This window comes from Scomber japonicus, chromosome 20 (assembly GCF_027409825.1).
Source record: "Scomber japonicus isolate fScoJap1 chromosome 20, fScoJap1.pri, whole genome shotgun sequence".
Classification (NCBI taxonomy): domain Eukaryota; kingdom Metazoa; phylum Chordata; class Actinopteri; order Scombriformes; family Scombridae; genus Scomber; species Scomber japonicus.
This window is the reverse complement of record NC_070597.1, coordinates 18,159,977-18,182,532: the sequence shown is the minus strand read 5'-3', so window position 1 is coordinate 18,182,532 and position 22,556 is coordinate 18,159,977. Positions and strand designations below refer to the sequence as shown.

The 22,556-nt window shown below is 40.8% G+C and overlaps 1 protein-coding gene across 1 annotated transcript; it reads left to right on the top strand.

Moving 5' to 3' along the window:
* Positions 1 to 18,114: 18,114 nt before the first annotated feature.
* On the top strand, positions 18,115 to 21,328 carry dlx4b (distal-less homeobox 4b). Its single transcript, XM_053341519.1, has 3 exons — positions 18,115 to 18,436; positions 19,373 to 19,566; positions 21,074 to 21,328. The coding sequence occupies exons 1-3, from the start codon at positions 18,115 to 18,117 to the stop codon at positions 21,326 to 21,328; spliced, it is 771 nt and encodes a 256-aa protein (XP_053197494.1).
* The last annotated feature ends 1,228 nt before the right edge of the window (positions 21,329 to 22,556 follow it).

Sequence of the window (22,556 nt, the reverse complement as noted above, 5' to 3'; positions counted from 1 at the left end):
TTCGAGCATTTAAGGAAGCAGTAAGTAATTGGGTCGATTTAGACCTATTTGTGGTCAGAAGGAGGTTGAAATAAAGCAGCAGAGGCGGCCATCTTGCTGAAGTTGTGAAGTTTACAAAGGTTTGATTGCAATAGGAAGCTGGTTGTGTGGATTAGCAGATGGGCCTGGACAAAGAGAGTACACCATTCTGTTTAGCCTTGGAGACTGTTAGAGGTGCTGCAGACATTTGATCTGACAATTAGAGTTGGAGATCCGTTAGCAGAGGAAGAGTAAACAGTTTTGCTTCAAACAAAATTATAGTTAACATTGTAGAGATATTGAATGACAACACTTATTTGTAATGTTTCCAATGTTTATCTGTTGATGTAGATCCTCTGTTTGATAAAAAACATCGGCTCATTCATTTCAACATCTATTTTCAGGTGATATGTAGATACTTATTTCTTGGTGCTGTATTGTCCTTCAATGCCAGCTTATGTTGCTGGTAACGTGTGTCAGCAGTGAAGCTGGAGCTGTCAGGAAGGTGTCTGGATAATGTCAGAAAGCACAGGCCCACCCGCCTCGCTCTGCCCTGATGGATTGGGTTTCCGCCGCACCTAGATGCACACAAACCTGCAACTTCCTGCTGAAATGAATCACTGAGCGGGAGAAAATAGATATTCACAAGAGAGCAATGCATTATACTACTTAGACTTGTTAGTTAGCTATGATGTGATGTTATGTTTCCTGAGCAAATGACTCTGGAAATGTCAAAGTGAGCCCAAAGGCAAGCCTGTTCATGGTCAATATCCAAAAGAAATGCTTTAACATGAGGATGGTTTGGATCTGGCATGTTTAGGAAATATTGATTATGATGTTATAATTTGTTTGGCATGTATATATCATATAAGTCTCAATTGATTAAACATGAATCATGCTATATGGGGGAAATGTTATTGAACCTGACATTGAATCTGTTTTGTTGGATCTGAAACATGAACCCTTAGCACATAGGTGAATATGTGAATCCTTGGATTAACAGTGATATTTGATAACAGGCAACAACAGTAGGCTATTTGTTTTTTTAAAAGGTAATAGAAATGTAGACATTAACTTCCTAAATAATGAACTAAATAACTAACCTAACCCTCCTAGCATATACAGATGCAGGGAAAGGAAGGCTACATTGGACAGACAGGTAATATTTACAATTATACATACTGCCCAGTATCTTGTTTACAGGCTTAGTTCAATTGTCCTTGATTACCTCTTTCCTGACAGTTTAAGACAGTGTAAAGTGGTTTAATATAGAGCTAAATATTTGGAGCTGCTACACCTCTGTTCAACCCCATCCCACCTTCACCAAACAGAAACAGGAGCCTCTCCCTCACTGCTACTGGTCACTCACATATGCTCTCATCAAACATGTTCTGCATCAAGGTTCACTAAAATTAATATCTTATACAAAATGTTATAAATATGATCTGAAACATGAAGGATCTGTAATTGGTTGTCATATTACCTATACACTTAAACAAAGCTGGTACCAATTGTATAGAATAGGACATGAGGAAAATGTGATATAAAGAAACTAAAGAGCAATGATGCGATAACCTGGAGACTGATGATTATGTTGTGGCAGCATCTGGTAACACTTTGTAATAATGGCAGCTAACCCTGGTTATCAGGACCGAGCGCTCTGGATCACTCTTTTATCTCAGCGTTGGAATTTCAAACTTTCTGCTTTGTGAAAGCCTTAATTGTGGAAAACTTGGAGGTTTTTCTCTTTGGTTTGGTCTACTGAGGTAACACCCAGCTGTTGCAGAGATGTTAACTTTCTGGAGTGTGTCAGGAGCTTTTCCTGCCACTATTGCTGTTGTTTGTCTTTTCACTCCTGTGTAACATGGTGTGATTTTATATGGTTGAGGTAATCCTTAAATGTGCCGTGCAGATGTACAGTAGATTTCATTACAGCCCCTTTTCTCTTTTTGCTTAGAGACATTTTGTTTTGCCATGCACCACTCCTCAAAACATTTTTTTTTAAAATTTTAGCAATATGTTGATGGTGTATTTGAACATAGACATACAGTAAAGAGTATTTTTGTAATATATAGTCACACACATAAAAGAACAATCCCTGCTAAAACATCTACAAATTAAGAAGTAATATTGTAATAATAAGTACTGATGTGTTATTTTTGTAAAATATGCATGCTGTGATGTCAGCAATCGGAGGATCACAGTTGCCACCCAGACAGCTGTTGTAGAGCGCCAGGCCACCTGATGAGCACCTCGGCAGGATGAGCGCACCTGATGGCACTCCCTCTGGTTCGTTTCTCTTGGGAGCCTCGCAGACGGCAGGAACGTCGGTTTTGGGCAACGCTCCAACAACAACATGGAAGTCAACGGAAACCAAGTTTGAAAGCAAAGCTCATAAAATCACCAATCACACTTTTATGTTTGCTAACAGTCTGCTGCCACTGAGGAGAAGCCCCTTTAATGAGGCTGCATTCAGTTATTCATAATGGAAGGCCCAGTAATAGAAAACTGCTGTGTTGCTGTTTAAATTGGTTTCACATTTTTGAATAATAGCCAAACCAGCAAAGCATAAAAATCCTACAAGGTTGTTGCAATACAGCATGAAATTCAAGACCTGCATGTTCCAAACCCAGTATTTGTTCCCTCTCCAAAAAAACGGGAACACTCCCCAACAAGGATAGACAGCTAGCTCCATCAGACACTCCCAGTTCCTCTACCACCTCCTAATCTTCCTGAGAAACCAAGGTGGGACTTTTGGGTGAAAAGGTCGCTGTCCCCCAGCATTCCTGACTTGGCAGGGGGGCGAGGGTTGGGTTGAAATAGAGGGGCAGGGTGAGCATTGAGGTAAGCAGGGGCATTGTATGTCCAGGGGAGGTAACTAAGTCGGGTTTGGCCCTTCGGCTTTTGTTGATGTTTTTTGTTGTCATTCATTGTTGGGCCAGACTTAGCATTCCTCCTGGCTCTGCAGCGAGTGCGTACTGGAGAAAAGTAGCAGTAAAAGGGGAAAGACAACAAAACAGATGGGTTTTTAAATCGTATGGGAAACAATAGAAGGTGAACCCTAGAGCCATATTGGGTCTTCATGGCCTTCAGGGCCCTGAGAAGAAAACAGCATGACAAAACAAGCAGAGGATGACTGACCTGAGGAAAGTCACCTGTAGAAGACTTACTAAATACACAATTCACCTCTAAAACCAACTACAGATTGTTTTTTTAAGCAAAATGTGAGGTTTCATTGTTCATGTAAATACCTGATTTTATGGCTGCTTTATTGTTGTAAACAGTTTAAGCTCTGCACTTCACACTTCTCTTACATAAACCCATAATTCAAACAGTTGATCTGCTCATCGTAAAGGCTTAGCTCGCCATGAATCTTTCAAATCTTCCTTTCAATTTTCTTGTATCAAAACAATATGTTGTTACTTTGCCTGAAGCGATTTAGCTAAAGCTAATGGGGTCAAGCTCTGGTCAATTGGAGCATCACCTACCTCCCCGTCTATCTATTTTTCAACTCTTGACAAGCTCTCTCCAGGCAGATCTTCTCCCATCGTTACAGGCCTGCTTCACTCCTCCTAGGCTGCTTTTAAGACAGATTACAGGTAAATGGGTTGTTTTACCCTGGAGCCTCCTGTCACTGAAATATGGATGTGTTTGAAGTGTTGGCCCCTACACAGCCTACGAGGAGGTTACATGTTTGGGTATGAGCAGGATCAGTCATTCTGCTGGCGTTATCACTACTTTTTCGTCATGTCTGCTAAAGCTCGGCCAAATTCCTCAGCCCAAGATTGCTATCCTCATGTCATTGCTTGCTCCTCAGTTTCTCTGTGTAACGCTTTGAAAATGTTCTCTCGAAGCGGCCACAAATAAATATGCTAACAGTGGATTTACGTTGTTTTTGGACGCATGGTTTTCTTGGTTTTGTGGTTGTGAAAAAAGTAAGCTCTCATAGCCAAAACAGACGCACACAGCAGTTTGAAACAGAGCAGTTACTCAGCTTGCCCGCCTACCACAAGGCATATTTGTCAACACATGCAGATTTTAAGAAGTAGCTATTTCTGTTATCTGAAGTTCCACACTGACTGAGAGAAAGAGACTTTCGTTGCTGCCTCATTCAAACAGGAGAACTGCCAAAGCTCCATCCATCAGATAAGAGATTTTTTTTTTCCTGTTTTTTTCGTCTTTGGGTCAGGCACATAAGAAGAACATTTTGCTTGGAGCATTTCTATGTAGTTTCCAGGCAGAGGTTTTTCAAGGCTGGCCCTGGGGAGCAGATTATGCCTAATGAGGTCCAAGTTAACGTGACCAGAAGAGGCAGCTGGCAAGAAATGGAACCTTTATCGTGAGATCTCTCCGTGGGCCAGACTGGGGGACAAACCCACAGGAAGTACATCACTGCCGACGCCGGTCACGTCCGCCACAAAGCGTTATGAGCCTCAGTGACTTATAAGGAAATCTTGGAGAGGACAAGCCATATGGGTCTGAATGCTTATTCAAAAAGATTTTATTGTGATTTTATTGTGCTTTTGTGCATAAATGTATGATGTATTATTTCTCGCAGCGTGCTTACAGCTGTACGAGGTGATACATGTTATGGGATTATGACAGATGGTGTGGTTTCATTTATCTCAACTGATGAAGCAACATCATCATTCAGTTTATCCAACACACCTGTTGTCTGGTCCCCTGCGTCGTAGGTATTGTTTTTGTGCTCATGTTTAAACAAGACAGTACATTATTCACAAGGGATGATCAGTGATGATGGTTCATATGCATAAACATATTCATTTCAAATTTTAAGATCAATTATAAAATGAACTGCAAAAAATAACTGAATTGCATTTTCTTCTATGTCGTGTGTAGACAAGCTGATTGACAATTACAGTTTTGCAGAGTGAGGTCTGGCCCCCTGTGAATAGTTTTGTTTTCCCCTCCTGCTGGTTTATTGAGGCCCCTGTTGTCATAGCTGACAAACAGATATAAGTAATCAGTAATTGTTTTGTGGTTCTGGGCCCTCAGAATCAATTATTATGCCCCCCTCAAGCAATAATTGCTGTGGTTGATTTAAACACGAGCTCCCCCTACGTAAGTAATCATCAGAGCTAATTGAGACCTGGGGAGCTCCACTACAAGATAATGTTGAGTTTCAAGCGGCTCTGTGCTGTGGCGCAGCATGGTTCCCGTTGAATGTTTTATCAGTGGAAATAATGTAGCTATTTCTAAGGGACTGTGATTGTGCAGGAAACAGGAGACTATAAGATCTAAGATGTTAAGGCAACACATTATGTGATCGAGTTCGTACATGATTCATGAAAAAATCCCAACTACACCTTAAGCCAAGGTGAGAGCAGCAGGTGTGAGAATAATCTAAGACCCACCCAGTTCGCTAGGGCCACTATTCACACTCCGCCTAAGCTGCCACCCATTGTGTCCCAATGGCTGAAGAGGAGCAGAGGAACAGGACAATTATGACATTATGGCTGGGTGGCTGAGCAGCAGCCCCAGCTGGTGAGAAACAGAAGGGAGGAATGGGCAACCAGAGAGTAACTATTCCCACAGGAAAGCAATCCACCACATAGAGAGACTATGTTCAGTCTTCATTGGGGGTGTCTGCGATGCTGGACCGCTCCACTGGGAGTACAAGGAAATAAAGATTTAATCCAACAGTGATTTGATTTCAGTTCTCTTCGCAAAGATTCAGTTTGGTATAAAATCTCACATTCTGCGGATGATTTGATTCAGTTTGTTTCCCTTTCTCAAAACACCCAAGTCATAATCTGGCACACTGTCAGTACATAACACTACTTTAAATATCCATTGCAATATTCCACTCTAATGGTGAATGTATCCTGGTAACATACATTTTTAAGGGCATTTACTTTCTATCTTAAATTGAGTAGTTGCATTATAGACATGTTGAGTCTCCTGACAGCAAATTAATCTGATAGGTTTGACTTGTGTCAACTGGAATAGACAAGTGAGCTACATGACAAATCAAAATCAATGCTTAGTTTCAGATGAATCTACCTGTGCCAAGTCTGTATAGCGCTTGAAATATTTATTTCTGTGACTTTGAATTCTGTTTTAAGCAATCCTAACTTTTATGATTGATGCATCTAACTGTAAAGCAACCCTAACCCTAACCCTGACCCACACATACATGAACAGACTCAACATGGTTCCTGGTTACTTTACAGTTCTGTTGATTTACACTCTCTTGATTTATACACTCTATACAGTATACTCCAATTGCAGATATGCTCCTCTCCCATCTAAGATGCATTCCTGTTTAGTTCCACTCCATCCAGGTGTTTGTGTCGTGTCATTGCCTCATCCTCTAAACCTGACCACTTTGACATCAAAGCAGAGGTGTGTTGTTCCCTCTCCACGCTGAGGAGAATGTCATGGGAGAATGACCCTGCGAGAGGCCGCTGCAGCCCCAGGACGGTGTGGAGCCACCTGAGAGGAGCGGTCAATGCATTCCTCCGTGCCTTTGCACTGTAAAGGCTGAGTGGCCTGGTGCTTGGACAAAAAGCCATCACATGTCTCAGAGAGAACTCCTTTCATGGTCACATCTGAGCTGTAGACCGTGGCTGGGTGTGTCACGGGAGAATAAAATGCCATATCAGCTAGACACATAAAGACCGATTATAAAAACAATCTTATCCGTTAAAAACATTTGCATCATCTTCAGTTCTATGGTGTTTCTGTTTATTGAATTTGAATTGAGTCAGTTATAGTAGTGATCATTGCTCATATCAGCTACCTGTTATTTCATTTGTCTATTCAAACTGATGTATAATCCTCTATTGTTGCATCCAGGAACATCACATGACAACTTCACTCTCTATGGGTTTTATCAACATAGATGGACCCACCTGCCTAAACAGCAACAAGCTTTAATTTACTAGGTTCAGGCTTTGGATGATGGAATATTATAAAAAAACATTTAGCTCTACTATAAAGTCTATCACAAATAATTTGTTGACAAAAGCTATTAGTCCTGTGCAGACTCTTGGATTGCAATAACAAATAACTCAGGACAGTCCCTGCAAGTCTTTTTTTCAGGGTCAGTGTTTCTGCCCTCTGCTCTGTCCAGTTTGCATACCTGAACTGACGCTGTAAGTAATAAAGTAGGACCTCCTTTGATCTGATGTCCCACCCAGAGGCTTCTCCCTCCAAGCAGACAATACTCTAATTCATTACTGGACCCTGCCTCTTCAAAGCTCATCCACTCTTCACCGGGAAACTCTAAACTTAGGCCCCAGACAGACTCTTTTAAACACCCACTCACCCCCCTGGGCACTGAGGTGGCGGCTGGATGAGTCCACATAAGTCACGGTAGCCTGCACATATCTCCTCCTCAACCCTGCAGCACCACACCTATCCCCCTCAGGTGACAGGTGGATTATTGGGCACTGGTATTTGTGCATTCTCCTGCCCATTTTTGAGCACGCCCATTGACCGTGGGAAAACATCACTTAGGATCTGCATCTTTAAATTTCTATCAGGTTGTTAGATTGAGGTGATTATTGCTTCTGTCAGGTGTTGATATTTGATAGCGCAAATTCCACACCGGTTTGTTGCTTATAAAATGTTGAAAACTGATATGAGAGAACTTGCACACACACAAAAAATCAAAGTAAATTCATAGCATCCTTTCCCCTTTAGTCGTGTGTTCAAAATATCACTTTACACAGGGATGTGTTTGTTGTTTTTGTGTAATCCCTTGTTATGACCACAAATGGACTTAATGGCTGGTTGGGCACTCAAGAGACCATCGAGCCACTTGAGGAGAACAAAGTTATAAGGAGAGGGGATAAAGTTATAAAGTCTATGTGTTTGTTGCTGATCTGTAAAATGATTTTTGCTTGTGTATTGTGCTAGAGATTTACAATGTGGGTGTTATTATGCAGCCCGTTAAGACCTTCACAAATGACTGACTTAACATGCTTTCATTTCCATTACTTGACTCAATACGCAGTAATGCTAGAGATTAATTAAAGTACTGTGCACCATCATGTAAACAGCTCTTACATAACTTGATATGCTGAGGAGCAGTTGGCCCCTTGGGTGGTAAAAACCTGCACATCTCATTTTTCCTTCTCTCTCCCTTTCTGTTTCTTTCTCTCTGACCCTGTTTACCCACTACTTGCCAAGTCTGATGTCAGCCCAGTGCACGCAGGGTCCCTGAGCGAGTGTACAGTTTCTGTTTTGACACCCGTTCCTAATTACACATGTAAATGATTGATCACCTGGACTTGGCAGCTGGAGGAGAGGATGGAAGTCCCTGTTACATGATGGCTCTGCGATTATGTCCAAGTTCAGGACAGTTTGTGCTGCTGGGAACAGTGGAAACAGATACCTGCTGTGGCCCGAGAGCTGAGAGATTAAGTTCTGAGCGCCCGCCATTTGGACCAAAGACTCTCCCTATTAGCGGTCCTTGAGGAGCAAGTTGCACAGGTGCGGCTAGATATCTATGGCTCTTTGTTTGGTCTAATCCCACACAACTTAAACCAAAGCTCATTGCCCGCACCTTTAAGCTGACTCCCTGACACCTGAGGGGCCTGGACACTGAATGCAGAACTGAGCTACTTTTGTGAAATGTGATTTGGCTAATTGATTTTGGAGTGGCCAGTTTAAAATGCCTAAGGTAAAGCACAAGCATGCACTGTGATGGAAGCTTCTTTTGGTTTTCTTTATGAATAAAAAGGTACAGGTGGTGAAATGAACCTGCTGCTACAAAAGCCTTTCAGGCACAAAATTGGGCTGAATACGAAATACAGACACCTTAGCTCAAATCGTTAGGAAAATAAACAGTGAGCCAAAGCCAGAGACCATGTAATGCTTTTACAGATGGGGTGAGAACCTCTGTTTCCCTGCTCTGCCTGGCAACAGCTGCTGGTTCGCCTGTGCTTTGACTCAGGTATGGAGCCAATCTGAGGGCCAGGAGGGTTTTAACCCCAATCTTCTCCTCTGTCTCACAGCCTGGCACACATGGACCGTGCAGCTGCACTTCCCATTGATCTACCGGGCTGCCTAGATGGCTGGCTGGAGGGAGATAGATTGGAGGGGAAATGGCTTAATTGTCCTCACTCTCGCTGCTGGAATGCAAATAGCCCTCCACCACTGGTCTCCACAGCGAGGAGAGCCCCACGTTGAGAAACCTAAAAGCTCTAGTTTATGGTCATGAAGCAAAGAATTTAGAATCACCACACCGTTTTCCTTCCTGTCATTTTTGTCAACAATATTCACATCAGTTTGAAAAACCCATTTCAGTTTTTATTTTATCTTATTTTGCCTGTATTGTCCGCCCCCAATAAACTAAAAATGGCCGCCTCTCAGTGCCAATACCATTCATCAGCTAGAGGTCAAACAGATAGACAGGTGAAGGGTCATGACTCACATAAGAAAAGCGTAAGAGATGAAAGAGTTAAACGCTGAGGCATATGTATCCTGTCTGACTTTGATCTCTGCCTCAGGTAGCTCTTTCATAGCCATCAATCTTGGCCAGGAGCTGATGGGAGGCTGCTCCCTCTGTGAGCGGGCTTGCTCAGACTGAGACTGTCTCCTTGCCTTGACAGAAGGCTGGCATGACATGTCAGACATCCACACAAAGCTGCAACAACTTCACAAAGGTGTTCCTAGTTTAATTTATATTTGGTCCGCTTTTATTCTCCTGTCAATCTATGTAGGCATCTTTTTAAATAATCAATAGGTTATATAGGGCAAGAATGCAGGCAGGGTGCACAAGCAGAGGGCATGTTATGGTGAGGTTCAAAGATGATATGAGCGCGTTTGTAGCTTTGATGTTTCTTGGCAGGCTTCAGACAGCCTCTGACAATCTGATGATCTGGGAGTGCAGGCCTTTTTAAAATCCCCGGCCCATCCTGGCCCCAGTCGTCTAGCCCTCCAGTGACAAACGCTTTAATATGACAAGGTTAAACACCTGAAGCACTGCAGCAAAATGGTCACAACGAAGCCAGGGTCAGGGGAGCAAACTTTAAACACTGCTTGGTTTACTGTGACTGCTCACTTATTCATGGTTGCTTAACACAACAGGTCTTTATTGTTCATTTGTGTCTAAAGACTTTTTTTTAATATAATGCTCATTAAAACAGCTATTTAATATTTTCTCACCTCACACTTTATTCTGCTTTTTAAAAATATATGTAAATTAAATTTGTAAAAAGAAGAAACGGGGGTTAAATACTCTCTCGACATTGAAATAACCAAATAATAATTACTTGATCCATCAATTTGTATTAAATGTTTACCTGTTCAAATTAAAGAGTAAAAGGTTCAAATATTGACAAGCCTATATATTTGCCATAGTGTTTATTTGGTGGATGTCTACATATACAAAATATCAAAAATAAGACTAAATCAACTGTAGAAAAGAAACAATACTGCACACTAAAAATACTAAAAGTGTCAGCAGCAAAATACAAGCTTCCTGAATGATATTCCAAAAATGTCAAAAATGTACTTCAAGTATCAAAAGTAAAACTAATCATTATGTAGAGTTGCCTCTGTGAGCATATTATATTATTTGATCATTATTGATGAATATTTTAGAGGTACTTTCGTGTTATATCTGTTCAAAGCCGAGCTACATTTAATTACTTCATGTACTCAAAATCTTAATTTGAGAAGTATGGGTGCCTGAATGTGACATAAATTAGTAAAAAAGTATCCGATGAGTTAAAAATATACACCAAAACATGTAAGAATTATAACTAAATAATTAATACAAAGCTTAATATGTTTCTTTTCATTTCCAACAATTTGTTAAAAAAAGAACATAATTTTGTTGTTGTTGCTTTATCTTCAATTATTCACATATTTTATTTTGAAACTAAAAAAAAAGTCACATGCTGCATAATGCAAAAGAAAACAAATGACACATACAACAGACACATATCTTAATATCAGTTTGCCAGCTTTTCCTCTGAGAGACGCTGTCATTTGATAGGCAGCGTGGTGCAGGCTGGGTGCTGTGGGGCCATTGTGTCCCATTGTAGGTCACAATGGAACTTAACACTTGACAGAGCTGGGGCTTGTTGTCAGGAGATGAACTTGATCCTGTCAAGTTGTTCCCATTGAAGAGCTATAAAGAAAGGGCTTTGACCTCACGGGCTGTGGGGGCTCTCTATCAGGACACATTTTAATTCTCTATTCAGAAGACATTTGGGAGAGCTGCTGTAGGTCTCTGTGCTTGTTAGGTCACTTGTTGCTTTTCTAGACTTCTCACAAGGTCCATTCTTGATGTCAGATAAGAGGATTTAATGGTGGATGATTGTGTGCCCTGCTGTTCCTCAGAGCTGTCACTTAACCTGGCAACCTCTGTCCTGCTGCCCAGAAAGATGTCCCATCCTCTAAGGCTTGTCATCCTCGTCACCTCTGGCATTTCAAACTGACGCTCGTCTCGCACACTGTTGCCCTGCAGACCACAAAAGGGGGTTCACGTTACCCAGAGGGGGCAGGTAACTTCAGATGGATAATCCTTGGACCTGGTAAACCGGTCTTCAACAGGACCTACTGTCTAAGCCTGGCAACCACAAGCCCTGTGTCTTTGTGTGTTGATTGGGTGTGCATGTGTGACTCCCCTGGGCAAAATCATTGTCCGGTATGTTCAGTATTTCCACCTCCGTCTGTCAGCTCATCTGCTCTCCCTGCAAAACAACAGAGAGAAATTATAAAAGCAGCACTTCTTTATTTTCTTGTCTTAACATCTGCAGCTTGTTAAACCTATAGGCCTTTTTTTACTGACTTTATGGGCATTGTTGATCCTTTTAATGTTTCTAGAGGAGATGTGGCATGAACATATTGTCTCTGCACTCTTCATGCTTCATTTTCTTCAAAAAAAAAGGGCCTCAATAGATGTTCTGTGAAATACTGCTACATGGAATGTAACATTAGATGTCTCTTCAGATGCTTGTAAACAGACAGTTAACAAACCCAGCAGCCCTGGCAGCTCCTGATGCCACTCCTCCCAGCTGTTTTGACCTCAGCTGAACTCATATGCCATCTCAGCCACCAGGCCAGGCAGGATATGCACACAGAGACAACTGTCTGTCTCTCTCTGTAACTCCCGGATCTGCTGCCACTCTCTCTCTCTCTCTCTCTCGCTGTCTCCTCACTGATCCATGCCAGCTTCCAAGCTTTTGTTTAGTTTTTTTTTACCCGCCTCCCCTGGTACTGGGGGCAAGATTTACAGTGGAAAAATATAGTATATATTTTCCCCCCATGTTGAGCTGGTGAGCCTGGAATGTGTGTTTGGGCAAGATTTTGCGAGGAGTGTGAAAAAACAACAGAGCTGTAAACACCAAGTGTAGACCCAGACTGGCTTCTTTGTTCCAGATGTGGAGCAGGCATAGACTATTAGAGCAGCTACAGCCAAGCACTGTAACCCAATACACTGCCACTACTGTCCCACTGCCTGTCCATCAGCTGGGCTCTCACTGGATTTATATAGACAGGTTACTGCATGATTTTGCAATATTTTGAATGAGAGTAAATTTTGCCTCTGTGTGCCAGCGCCCACAGTCAGAATTGGTACCAAATGCGCATTTGAGCCACGACCACGACGACTGTGGAAGGTTAGAGGGGGAAAAAATCAACAATGTATAATTTAGACATATGACCGCCGTCCTCAAATGAAGCCATTTAAAGCAGATGCCCCGTGTGACACCTTGCTGCAAGAATGGCTTACATGCGTATTACGGTTAACGGATTCCAGACGTTTTTTCCCTTCCCGACTTGCCAAGGCCTCTATATTCAACCAATCAATTAAAAGTTTAAGTCCAACAGTCAGCGGCAGTGGGCGATGTTGCTGTCATCCGCTGTCTGGCAACAATTATGCCAGTGATGAATTCAAAGCTTGAGCCAAAAGACCAGACACACTCCGGCATTTCCCACGCAACGGTATTCACTTTAAGTCACTTCAGTTTTAGGAGGCAAATGTAAATGTGTTTTGCTTTTTTTTCCTCCTTACTGATTAATTGTGTTATTTATGTGTTTTCTCTTTGTTCCTGGGTAGCCTACAGGCGCTCCATCTGATTTTCTTTTTAATTGTGCCAGAGTGGTGACAAATAACGCACCTAATAATGAGCTCAATTTAATTTTGTTTTTAAATCTATCATTTTTCTTTCATTTGTAATTGGCCGATAATTAGCGCGCTTTGAAGATAAGTCCAAAGAAATTCAGGTAAACGTCTTAAACACTTGCTGCGTTCACGGCCATGCATGGGAAGCTGATTTTATACCGTCGAAATGAATATATTTAAACTCGAGCTAAAACAAGGAAGAATTACCAAAAAAAAAAACCCAAAAAATAACTTCAGTTTTTCCAGCTGTCAAATGTAATAAGCAAAATTCTGCTAAAGTAGGCCTACAGTGTAGAATTTTTTTTTATTTTTTTTTATGCTTTGCATTTTCATTTTATTGTAGACATAGTTGTAGAGACAAATGTAGTTTAATTATTTAAAATGAACCGTGCGCTCATCAAATGTTATTTTTGTTTATAGTATATATTGCCAATGAAGTTAAATAGAAAATAAATCATTAGAGCTGCCAATCACAATTATTAATTATTTGTCAACACCAACTGAACAAAAACTGGGGCATTGTTTCACAAGAAAACAGCAGTTGGGCATGAATATTTTAATTATTTACAGGCAAAATTGTGTAAATACCATACCTCTATTTTACGATAAATTGAGACGAATTGAGAAATCTTAATTAGATTCAATCTTAATTTAGTCAATTAAAAATAGAAAAAAGCAAAAACAAATTGTAGTTGTCAGCACAAATAAATCACAATTATATTCACTGACACGTAATTATACATTTTTATTGTAATGACTAAATTTTAAACATAAATCCATGAACAGAGTAAGTAATAAATCAGTCAGGTCCATGATATTTCAGAGACAGCGTCGATATAGGAGAAATAAATTACGTTACATAAATTACTAAAAGAAAATGACAAGATAAGAAATGATCCAATAAACAGGCCTGCTCTTTTTTTTTGATCAGCTGTGTGTGAAACATTTGATCTGTAGGTGCCAAGAAAGTTCACACAAGAGAGGTGCTGATCATGTAACACCAGTGAACTCTCCGGACCCTTAGAGGCACAACACACACACACACACACACACACACACACGCACACACACACACACACACACACACACACACACACACACACACACACACACACACACACACACATCAACAGCAACGTGGCTGCACTTGAGGAATGAGACGCGGGGCCGTGCAGATATTAGTGCTCCTGCATGATGGCGCCTGGAGGAAAGATTAGGCCCTTCATCCTCTCTGTAGTGCCCCGCCTCCTCCTCCTCTGCCTCTCCTTCTCTTTTCCTGAGGCAGAAAACAGCCAGAGAAAAACATGGATCCTTGTTGTTTGCATTGGCTTTTGTTGGTCTAAAACGGATTGAGAAAAACAGTCGCCATGTACAGTGGAAGGTTTTTTAGGATAGTGTGAGACAATCACAGACACCAGCGAAGTGCAAAGGAAGGATGATGGATTTTCATAAGAAGAAAAGTAGGGAGGCATTGGGTGCAGGTGAGCCCATATGGACAAAATAATAATATCCAATAGTGTAAAGTCATACAGAAAAAACAAATAAGCATGATACATATATTTGGTTTTCATTTTGGTAGAAATAGGCATCATGGGGTTATTATTATTATTATTATTATTATTATTATTATTATTATTATTATTATTATTATTATTAAAGAAAATATTTTCATGTTTCTCACATCTTGTCTACACTTTGGTTTGAGTGATGCCCTTCTGGTGGGATAAATGTGTCCAAACCACACCTCAGCTTCAAGCCCATCATCAGAGTGTGCAGCTGATGTGGGACATGTGGGGCCTTTATTCGTGTCTATTATGTGGTGAGTCGAGCCTGTGATAATAAATTCTGGCATTCTGTCGAGGTCATATACTGTCAGCCCGAGTAGGCCTCAGCTCAGCTCAGCTCCAGCAACAGAAGGTTACTTGTAAAACATGACGTGCCAGTAGGGAAGATCACAGCTGCAGCAGTTGCCTGAGAATGCGCTCTTGGTTTGTACACAAAGAATGCTGTCACTCTGCATCAGAGCTGCGTGATGGACAAACTCAACTGGTATGTGTGTGTATGTGTATGTATGTGTGCGTGTGCGCGCGCGCGTGTGTGTGTGTGCGAGAACATACACATCTATGTCAAACACACCTCTGCAGACGTTTGCCCATGTGCACTGTTGCAGCAGAGTTAGACGCCAGTGAGTCTGGGCTGCATTCAGGAGTGTGACTGTTTTAAACATCATCCCTTTGCGTGTATTAAAAGAGTCACGGCGAGGATCCATCCCTACCCTATATAGCTGCAGGGCTTGCCTTTGTTCTGCACCCGTAATACAGACATAATTACAAGCCTGAAAGAGCCTCCTCCCCTTGCTTTCTCTCTATGTCATACACCTTATACATGCCCACACCTTGGCTCTGCACGGTTTTGACAGATATTCACATCCAAGGCTCAAATCCCTCTGCATTCAGCTTGTGAAGTGCCTCACAAGAGAGTGTGTCGTGCGTGTCTCCAAAGCCTTGGGTAATGTTTTGTTTTTTCTTCATTTGGCCTCCTTGATCCCATTCAAGTGTCAAAAATGTGCCACAAAGGTTGTTTTTTCCACTCAAAAAGGCCGAGCTCTAAAATGCAACACCTGCTCTTATACTGCAGCAAAAAGCAATCTCTCACAGTCCCCTACAAATACATGATTGCCACCAGAATCCAACACCAATAAATTCCTACAGCAGATATAGCCACAGTATTACATTCTCTAGTGATATCGTTTCCCAGTGAGGATTTACAGCTGTAAGGCCTCATGTGTGAAGTCAGAAACTTGTCCCAACAATATGAAACTGGCCTCTCAGCAGCTCTTTTGTTTTATTGTGACTGAAATTTTACTATGATAATAATTTGTGGCTTTGTTCTGGCTGGCTGCTTGGCTGAGGCATGTGGGGATCGGGAAGCGGTCCAGCCCCCAGCAGGCCTTCTAGTACTGCCGGATTCCCAGTAGTTGCAGGCAGGGTAGGACATGACCAAAATGACGGGGTTGGACAGCAGCTCAGCACCACGCTCAACCCACCAAACACACTGTTTATAATTTGACCGTAGCTTACATGTGATTTAGCTGAGGCTGCACATGGCGACTACCATCAGATTGGATGGAAAAATACACACTTTCCAAATTTTTTAAAATATAGACTCAGAAGCAGGATGTTCACACTTTCCTCGCCCCCCCGCCCCCCCTCCCACCTACAACCAAGTATGTTTGTCTCCACCTGTGGAAAGCGAGTCAATACACAGGGTTGCTCTTTGAGCCTGTGGTCACCATTTTCTCTCCCCACTCCCCACACTGTATCCACATGCACCTTGTGAGTTTTGCTGACTCTGCAGTCTGAACCACGATCCCGCCCTCTTTTGGCAGGTTTGTGTTTTCCTCTCATTTCTCTTCTTTACTTCATGGACTCTGACGTTGAGTTAGAAATACTATGAGTGACATGTAAGCTGGGTATGTTTATTTAATATAAATATGCAATCAAACATCCTTTTGGAGCCAAATTTTGTCATTCTAGTGACAAGTTAATGATGAACTCATTCATATTTTAGAGCAGTCATACAGATTATATTAATAACTAAAATAGCTTTGCATTAAAACTCAATTTGGTAGTTTTTTGTTTGCTTTAATAATCATTTGATGTACTCTGATTCAATCATTTAAATTACTGTATATTATTAAAAGTATATAAAATCGCCAGAACTCAGAAAGCTTGGGTCATTAATAGATTGAAGCTAAGAATGCAAAGTATTAAATGTGCAGTAAAATATGCAGTTTGTCCTTCAAACACAGGCCTGAGTCAGCCTGGCCTCTCACTTAACAGCCACAATGGAGCTGTTGTGAAGGTGTGAAGTAAACGTCTTGTACCTGTAGAAAACATATTATTTATGTCTTTGATTTTCCCGCCTGAAAATGTATGTAACTTGTATTATACGCTGAATTGCTGCAGAATTAAATGACCTAAATTCCAGGTCATTATCCCGAAGTTATTAAAGTTACTGCAGTCTCAGAAACTCTTTATGGCGCATGAATTCTTAATTAGTCTGTGTTACTGTGCATTGTTTATGAATTAAATATTAATCTCTGTCCTCCATTCGATTCTGCTGATAATACGTTTTCAATAAATTTAACGAATTATTTCACTGTTAAAACTATTCATTAAATAGAATGACAAGAAAAAAAGTTACGGTATGTTTGGTATAAATAATGCCGCATTGTATTTATCTCTTCTGCACCAGATGAGGCTAACACGTCTAACTTTTGCTTGATTCTCTTATTTTAACTATTGGGTTTGTTTTTTATTCATGAAAGAGAATCATACATGTTTTGGGGTAATTATTACGCTTTGCTTTTTAAAACGCTACATTTTAAAAGGTACAAAATAAAACTGTAGAAAGCTATTCCTCTGTAATCAATGGCCAAATATTCCACGTTATAATATCTTCTGAAGGAAATATAGTAATATTAATTCTACTCTTCATGCATTGTTATTTGATGGCATTAATTCATGAATTTCATTGTGAGATACACTAGAATGACATTTCACACTGTAAGAAAATGCTTATTATTTCATAATCTATAGAAGGAGGTTCCTCCTGGCTGAAGAGCTGCATCCAGTATCATATGGTAATGAAGTTAATGGTGGAGCTCCGGTGACAGCTGGCTGCTGAAGACCAATCAGAGAGCTCGCAGATGGAAGGCAGTATGTTTGAGGCTCTGCAGGCAGGAGGTGTTTGAAGAACCATGTCAGCTCCTCCAGTGATGTAAAGAAGGATCGCTTTCGCTTTTATTCGATTTTCGCCTCGAAAACGGTTGTGAACATGCACACTGTAACTTATAACCGCGGGATACTTTTTGTCACGACCAATGCATTGGACATAAGTGTGGATTGGCTCCAGCTTTTTCTCGCTGTCCGACAGAACTCATGAAACCCTCTTCAGAGCGACGGGTTTATGGACTCGCGTATTAGCTAATGATGTCTGTGGGTTTCATACCTGACAGTCTGAATGCCTCAGATCCCTCCAAATCGGCATTTCTAGAGTTTGGTCACGGACATCCGGCACACCAGCAGCACTCCCCCGGACTCTCTCACATTTATCCCGTCCATGGCTTGCATGCTGCTGGCCATTCCCAGCATGAAAGTCCTTTTCCTGCCAGCGCGTCCTATGGCCGCTCTTTGGGCTACGCCTACCCCGGCTCGGTGAACACTCATCCCCAGTCTGCTTACATGGCCTACCAGCACAGCAATCACAGCAACAGCAGCAGTCTGACCCACAGCAGATTAGAGCAGACAGGTATGTGAGAAAGTCAAATCAAGCTGTCTAAATGGTTGTGGCTGTAAAATTCAGATTCTACATCATTCTCACGCGCAATTACGCACCGATCGCGCAATTCCATGACGAGAAAAATCTTTCATGTTCTAATAGGTTAACAAAAAATACAAATGCATAAAATGTTATATTGAACGTGTAAGGCATAGACGTTATACACACACTCTCATAATGTCCAAACAAGGCCCAGTATTCTACTACTAGTATATCACTCATGTTATATAATGAAGGCAGATGGTGCCATTAATTTTATTGACCATAATTTTCTGTGGGTAAGTCCAATTATGGCCCGTGTAGACATGGGCCTACCTCAAGAACCAAATTTTACCCTCATTGTTAGTGCACATTAAAAAAACGATTCCAGAAAATCAAAAATCATTGGTGGGTCTGCTGTTTGAAAATGATGCTTCTTGCATTCAGTGCTGCTGCGTTAAAGTATAATCAGGACTGGCTTGTTGTCATGTGAATCCCTCAGTAAAAACATGAAACCTAATTTAAGATAGACTTAAGTCCATCATTTAAAAAAACAAACAATTATAACCATGACGATATCATGATCATAAAGTAAAATATGGATGAGTTACGTTAGTTTTAGTGTTCAGGATCTTTAGTGTTTACAGTATGCAGTGTAAGGCCTGTGAGTTGCAATATCCAAGTATCACATTTCCTGTTTTTCTATTGCATCTGAAAAATTGAGTCTTTCGTCAGGGTTCTCCTGTTGTTTAAGATGACATATGGTGTTATCAACAGTTATCAACATATGGTGTTATTAACAGGAGAGCTATGTGTTGTAAACATCTTCAAATGTGGCATTTGTGACTTTTTACGTACAGCCTGAAGATGAAAAGTTATAAATCAAAACTCCTCTTAAATCATTTCGCTCTCTGTTACACCTCACAGACCGTGACAAGTCCACGATCATTGACAGCAGAGACATTCGTCTAAACGGCAAGGTGAAGAAAATCCGAAAACCTCGGACCATCTACTCCAGTCTGCAGCTGCAGGCTCTGCACCAGCGCTTCCAGCAGACCCAATACCTGGCCTTACCGGAGCGCGCCGACCTGGCGGCAAAACTGGGCCTCACTCAGACTCAGGTGGGCCTTCAACTCACCCAGCAGACCTGAGAGAATACAGGGAATGCATAAAGTCCATATGCACCATATTATTATTTATGGTTTAGGCTAATTAGCCTCAGTATTATATTGAGCCTAAAATGCCTGCAACATTTATTATTTAGTGGCTCATTAGAATCATTGTCTATAAGCTTGTATTTTATCTTCAAATGTATTGAATTAATTTATCTTAAAGCTGAGTGAAAACATACATTCTATGAGATAGAGGGTGTTGTTGGTTAATTGCCCAACACGGTTGAAAAGGAAATCTGTTATTTGCTCTATTATTAAAGATCACAGCAGTTCTGTAGATCAAATGAAAAACCCAAATTGTTGTGATTTGTAACTTAATCCTTTAATGCATGCCTTATTTACCCGACTTAATTTCGTGGATATGTTTCTTTAGTCAACCCTGGTGCATGAAGTGTTCTCTTTGAATGAAGCATGACCACAGCTAAATACATTTTTATCAAAGGTTAAAAAAGAACAAGAAGAAGAAGAAGAAGAAAGCCATTACAGGGCTGCAAAATCACAGCTGAATCAGGCATGAGTGTATACAGTATTCACCATATCTTAATTAAATCAGTTTTGTTTATTTATTTCACGCATTATCTGAAGTAAATGTGGGGAAAATGCGGCTGAAATATGGCTCCACTGCTAATATTTTAAACATATCTCGGAGGCCAAACAGGTGAAAGTGTCGCTGTGTCATCCTCAAATGCGACAAAAATGAAGTCTTTACGGTTTTTTATCTTCTTTATATTCTCGCTCTTTATCTTCCCCCACAAGAAAAACCATAAAGTCGCCTGGGTTTTGTTTATAGTTTCAAAATATGAGATAAACAAAAGAATTCACTCTGTCATCTGAGCTCCCTCCTGCACATTTTTCTTAATCCCTCAAGAGTTATCTCAGCAATTACCTCCCATTTTATGCCGCCTTGCTGTTGCTCGGATGTTTACAGCTTGAGTCAGTTGGGGCTCTTTGATGATGATATTTTTTTTAATGAATCTTCACACCATTGTTCTCGTTTTAAAAATAACCGTTTGAATCAGCAGAAATGTCAATGACCCACCACAGCGCGGACTTATTATCCAAGCCCTCTTTTGGCTGTTTTCATTTCACAACAATACTCTTTTAGTCTCGGCTTGTTGCTGTCACACTCATGCACCATTGGACTCATAAAACAGCGAACAATAAGAGAGCTCAGCTTTAATGAAGTACAAGTGCCACTCAACCAGCTGCCTGAATGGGCTGACAATGCTCCAATAGCAGGCCTAAGATTTACCAAAAAAACACAGAAAATATGCGAGTTATGAGGAGTTGATCCTTTTTTATTGTTTATAATATTCACTTCAGGCCAATTCTGAATTGTCAATTGAGTTAAATTTGGTTAAATGTGCTAATAAAAAGCCAATCACAGTATTATTTCCTTTATATAACCGTTGATTGTTAACCACAATGACAATTAAGCTCATTTTTCTCTTTTTAGGTGAAAATATGGTTTCAGAATAAGCGGTCCAAGTATAAAAAGATCATGAAGCATTCCAGCGGATCAGAGGGGGAACATCTCCACAGCACCAACTCCATCTCTCCCTGCTCGCCCGGATTGCCTCAGCTTTGGGAGGTCTCCATGGCGAACAAAGGAGCACCAATGCACCCAAACAATTACATGAACAGTTTTGGTCCCTGGTATCCAAACCACCATCCTCATCAGGACGCGATGCCCAGGCATCAGATGATGTGAGTGGATTGTTTTTCGTGTCACGCAGGCCAGGTGTGCGGCCTTTGAGCGCACTCAGGCAACACTGAACTCGCCCTGTAGGCCTCCTCTCTGTCACGTCCGACACCAATGAAACGTGTGTTTAATAGAACTTGTTCATATTCATTGTATTTCGTGTGTGTTTTAATATTTTCTCTTGACTATCCGCAAAATTCAACTAGCCATCAAATATGTTCTGTTTTTTAGATTTGTTATAATGTTCAACTTCTGTTGTACGGCCACAACTCATTGCAATGTGGACTTAAAGTGTGTGCAGTTTAACAAGGCACTCTGGATAAAGGCTTTTTTTAAAAGTGTGTGTGTGCATGGGTTTACTTCAGTTGCATGGTCCAACACGTGCTATAAGCTTTATGCAAATAAATAGCTGTTGGATTGACGTCATTATGATATTCTTGTTTCACTTAACTGTTTAGATAACTGCTTCATCGGTTAAAATACAAATAATAGGGCACATAGTTGAGTGTTGATTCTTTGTTTTCTGTGGAAGAAACAGTGTCTGCTTACAGAAGTCTTAATTAATGGCAGCCGGATGCAACTGTGAGACATAATAGTTTAATGAACAAAAGCTGGTAAAGGCGTTCTCGATCTGCAGAGAAAATATTATGATAAAATATATAAAGGTTTATTAACTACAGCTCAGCATGTGTGATAATTCATAGCTGGGATATCAACTGTCTTTTGCCCATCAGCACTCAGTTCGCTGCGATGGATGAAAAAACCTCCACATCTGTTTGAATTTTGGCTGTCAAAGAGACAAAGCACAGTGGATTGATGCTTGATTAGAAAAAAAAAATCTTTTTCTGGTTATTTAATCGAATTTTAGTTTTAGTTTTCAGAATTGTGGGATAAGTTAGAGTCGGCAGAATACCGTGTCCATAAAGGAAAACATAATTCTCAGTATAGGTGAACCAAAGGGATGCGGCGCGACACCTTTACGCATGGTGGTTGTGTTGAGTGTTTAATTTTTACGCACTGGATAAATTAGCTCCGGTGATACATGCCTTTCAACTTGTGTCTTTGAATTAGGGAAGTCAGTGTTACAAAAAGAATACATTGTGACATTTTAAAAAAAAAACGAGAACCCCCCCCCCCCCCCCAAAAAAAAGTCTTTGTTTCGTGCTTTCTTTAAGACAAGGTTTATATTTTACACCGAAATTAAAACGGCATTTGAAACAGAATCCCTCTTCCTGCT

Excerpts from the sequence above, each read along its gene's own strand:
- dlx4b (XM_053341519.1), top strand. The coding sequence starts at position 18,115 with ATGATGTCTGTGGGTTTCATACCTGACAGTCTGAATGCCTCAGATCCC. Across the intron at positions 18,437-19,372 it reads CAGCAGATTAGAGCAGACAG|ACCGTGACAAGTCCACGATC; the intron begins GTATGTGAGAAA and ends TACACCTCACAG. Across the intron at positions 19,567-21,073 it reads TGGGCCTCACTCAGACTCAG|GTGAAAATATGGTTTCAGAA; the intron begins GTGGGCCTTCAA and ends TTCTCTTTTTAG.